Below are 4094 nucleotides of genomic sequence, written 5' to 3'. Positions count from 1 at the left end.
CACATTTCAAAAGCCCATAAGACAAGTTGAAACTTTCCCTTCGGAGAATGAATGACCCTGCTTGGCAGGTATACCTTTCCAGGTAACAAAAGGTGAAAGGAGGTTTCAACAGGGATGGATTTACAGGAAATCGCTGCTTCAAAGAGGACAGAAAGTGAAAGTTAGAGTAAAGAGAAGTATAAATAAGAGAGTGTGCACAGAGCGAGGCTCAGATCTCTGAGCACAGGTGAGAAGAAAGAGACGAAAAAATGATGTTCTCCAACTTTGTAACACTGTGGGCAAGTGTCCTGCTTATTCTGAGCGCAAGTCTATGGTGCTGTACAACAGGTGAGTCAAAATGCATTTTGAACATCATTGTATTGTACTTGTAAGGGGCACAATGACAATTGAACTAATTTTGCCAAATTGATTTATTGCATGGACTTTGAGGTTCTTTAAAACTTAAAATCACATTAAGCTGTTTAGTTTCCTAAAATGTATCTCAGTAAGGTTGTAGTTGCAAAATGGCAAAGTGTTATAAACAATACAGAAGTTTGAGGCCACAATTACAATTTGGTAACACTTTATTTTACGGTTACAAGTTGGTTATGCAAGTCATTTAAATCTTTCACTATTTTGTACACTTCATATAATTTCCAATGAAAATTTTTAATGGGACAATAATGCAAAATTATTACTCTGGTCTCAGACTTTTGGACCCCCTGGTGTAAAGATGATAATGTTGGTAATGGTTAACATTTTGTGCACTGTTTAACTACAGCTCAAAGTGATATGGCAGTGGATTGCTGTTTATCGACCAGCACCCGGCGAATCCCACAAAAGGTGGTGACATCATTCACCATTCAGACCGGAGATGGAGCCTGCAGAATTCCTGCCACTGTGTAAGTCACACACAGTGAAAATCGACAAATCTTAAACAGACTTGTGTGGTTGGATTGTGCAATATAATAATGAAATATAAATACATTTTTACAGGTTTGTCACAAAGAAGGGCTTAAAACTCTGCGCACCGTTTCCAAGTGAGAGTTCCTGGGTCAGCGAACTGATTGAAACCATAATTAAAGGACCAGTGGAAAAGTCTAGAAAACTGAACGGTACAATCCAACTCATGCAACCTAACATATACTGTAACCGACCGTATACAATAAGTGAAGCACATAAAACGTTCTGCTTTCTCTGCTTACAGGAAAGAAACATAGAAAACAGTAAACGAAGAAGAGGGTTAACCTGATGTCAGACTACTAACTGATCCTGAAGTAGATGCTATAGTAAATGTAGTATTTTTTTACCACACGTGCACTTTGGTGTAGCGGGTCAAAGTGTACATTTCATGTCATATAAGCTTTTTTAGAGATTGCGGAGATATGAACCTTCTCCTTCTGGTCTATATGAAGAGAAATTGATAATTTGTTTTTGTATAAATATTTTTCTGTATATAGCTAGTGTGTTGTTTTTCCCGAGCCAGTAAATGATGAGATGTTATTTTTCTACATTTTTGCCATTTTTGAAAACAAATAAAATAATGTGAATGTTAAACATGAACATTGTGTGTTTTTTCCCGCCTAATAAAATAAATATAAGTTTTCACCTCCAGCTCTCTTTGGCTATTGTAAAAAATTACGATGTAATCATCCTGACTTAAATATGGCCAGAGGCGTAAGATTTGATCTGTAAATGTCACTGAACTGATCAAGGTCCAGTGGCCAGTTGCATAAACCTTTAAGACTGGTCTTAAAAGTTAGTCATGGATTTTTTTCTTCAAGACTGATAATAACTGATAGAAATGTAGATTGGTCTAATTTAAATCCAGCCACAGGACTCTGAATCTCAAAAGGGAAAAATCCAACATGATTTCTCGTGTATAGTTTCTCGTGTCCATGGCACGACTTTCTATCCCGTGTCATTTTATGTATTGTTTTCTCATTTTCCCCCCTATTTTTAAATCATTGTCGCTTGGGGTTGGGGTTAGATTTGGGGTTTGGATGTACTTTTATGTATTGGTTTCTACATGTTTTTCTTCTGCTTTTAAAACTATTCTCACCTGGAGTTGGGGTTTGGGTTAGGATGTCTAAAAATTAGGGCTGTGAAAAGATTAATCGCATCCAAAAGAAAAGTTTGTGTTTACTAAATATATGTGTGTGTACTGTGTGTAAATATTATGTATATATAAATACACACACATATATATATATATATATATATATATATATATATATATATATATATATATATATATATATATATATATATATGATAAATATTTGCCTTTAAATACTGTATATACATTTATATAATTTATATTATATATAAATATTTTATATGTAAATATTAAAAAAATGTCTTAAATATATACATGATTGGGTGTGTTTTTATATATAAATAATAATTATACACAGTACACAGACATATGTTATGTAAACACAAACTTTTATTTTGACAGCCCTAGTAAAAATGTAACCAAAAGTGATTCTAACCCCAAACCCTAGCGATAATGGTAAGAAAATAGGAAAAACTATGAGAAAACAATACATAAAATGACATGAAACAACTATTTATAGAAATTCGTGTGAGTGACAAAAGACATTCATGCTCAAGACATGAAAAAAGCAGAATTTTGTGCCATTGACATAAATAAATTAATAAAAAAATTGTGACTATAACACAACTTTCCGTGAGATCAATCTGGTAAAATCTGGGTATTTTGGTCCGATAAATCTGCAGTGTGAGCCTGGCTAAAATGAAATGACTGCACTGAATAACACAATGCACACCTGTAAGCAAACATTAGCTACTGTTTATCTTTCTTGTTCTTATATGACTGCTGCAAACAGACAGACACTTTGTTTGTATTCACAGAGATCAACCAAACACATTGCCTTAAAATGTTGAGTAGTTCATAACATCTTTGTCATCAAACAAACGGAAGAGAAACTAGAGACGCAACATTACTTTTTATTACTGACCGACTTTATAGTCTCCATTATTTGTTATCCCTGTGCTACTGTTTCTGGCAATCAAGCGTGCCGCACAAGCCCATAAAATGAAACCAAAACGTCTCGATCGCCCCCTAGTGACTGCTTCTAGTATAGGTCATAAACCCCGCCTCCCCATGTTACTCAAAGGGACCTGAGACCAACTAAACAATTTAATTAGACTTCAATTATCTTTTTTCCGAAGCTGGTTTCTGTCATTTACTGTAGTTTTTATCACGCTGATGTAAATTCAAGTGTTTTTTTTTAAATAAGTTTGTTTTTAGGTAGTAATTTAATAGTATAAAACGGTGGTGTCACGTCATGATTGACAGCTGTGATATGTGCATTCTGCAAGTGCGGGGGCGGGGCCTTGATTTCGCGGCTTTACTTCCTGCTCACTACTGCGCAGGACTGGTCCCGAAGTCGCTTCTGCGCAGACTCAAGACTCAAGATGTCAGCGCCGTATCTGGACACTGGTGGCTTCACTTTTCACCAATGGAAGAGAGCGAACGAGCGTTGTCCATCTATTTTTACAGTCTATGATGGCAATATTATGTAAAATAATTCAATAGTATATTAAATTTGGACTTTTTAGATCTGGGAGTATACTGCACTCTCACAGGCAGATAAAAGCATTATTAAATTAGACAAATATTTAAGAAACAAACAGGTATGTAGACCTTTCTAAATGATACTGTAGGTGTTCAAATTTAGCAGATGGATCTTCCTTGGGGGCGGAGTTTAACCGTATCCATGCTTTCCTGCCTGTCTCTCTCGTCTATTATTTTTTTCTTAACTGTCTTTGTGAGTTGTATTGAACCCTGTAGCTTTCTCAAACTTTCTCTCTGTATATCTTCGTGTTCATTTTTCTCCCACTCTTTCGGTCTTTCTGTGCCTGGCAGACCTGGTAGAGAATAAAGAGGTGAAATCTCCCACCCTGCTCTTTCTTTCTGTCTCCTGAATGATAAGTCTGTTTGGAGTGAGGGAATGCAGGGAGAAAGCTGGCGAGCATGTGGGGGTGGAGGTTAGCAGGCTAAATGGACGAGCGAAGCGCATTACAGCTAATGGATGTAGCCTGCAGGGTCAGATCATTCACAGCGTTCTGTGTGCTAATGCACCGCA

The 4094-nt window shown here is 36.2% G+C and overlaps 1 protein-coding gene across 1 annotated transcript; it reads left to right on the top strand.

Annotated features, from left to right (window-relative positions):
• Positions 1-1536, top strand: ccl19b (chemokine (C-C motif) ligand 19b). Its single transcript, XM_065290471.2, has 4 exons — positions 1-327; positions 761-881; positions 976-1094; positions 1187-1536. The coding sequence occupies exons 1-4, from the start codon at positions 249-251 to the stop codon at positions 1207-1209; spliced, it is 342 nt and encodes a 113-aa protein (XP_065146543.1). The 5' UTR covers positions 1-248; the 3' UTR covers positions 1210-1536.
• The last annotated feature ends 2558 nt before the right edge of the window (positions 1537-4094 follow it).

Source organism: Paramisgurnus dabryanus, chromosome 10 (assembly GCF_030506205.2).
Source record: "Paramisgurnus dabryanus chromosome 10, PD_genome_1.1, whole genome shotgun sequence".
NCBI lineage: Eukaryota > Metazoa > Chordata > Actinopteri > Cypriniformes > Cobitidae > Paramisgurnus > Paramisgurnus dabryanus.
Note: the sequence above shows the minus strand (reverse complement) of the source record. Positions and strands in the feature narration are given on the sequence as shown.

What these genes read in the sequence shown, in the direction of transcription:
- ccl19b (XM_065290471.2), top strand. Translation starts at nt 249, where the DNA reads ATGATGTTCTCCAACTTTGTAACACTGTGGGCAAGTGTCCTGCTTATT. An exon ending in TGCAGAATTCCTGCCACTGT is followed by an intron (nt 882 to 975) that starts GTAAGTCACACA and finishes ACATTTTTACAG; the next exon opens with GTTTGTCACAAAGAAGGGCT. An exon ending in AAAGTCTAGAAAACTGAACG is followed by an intron (nt 1,095 to 1,186) that starts GTACAATCCAAC and finishes CTCTGCTTACAG; the next exon opens with GAAAGAAACATAGAAAACAG.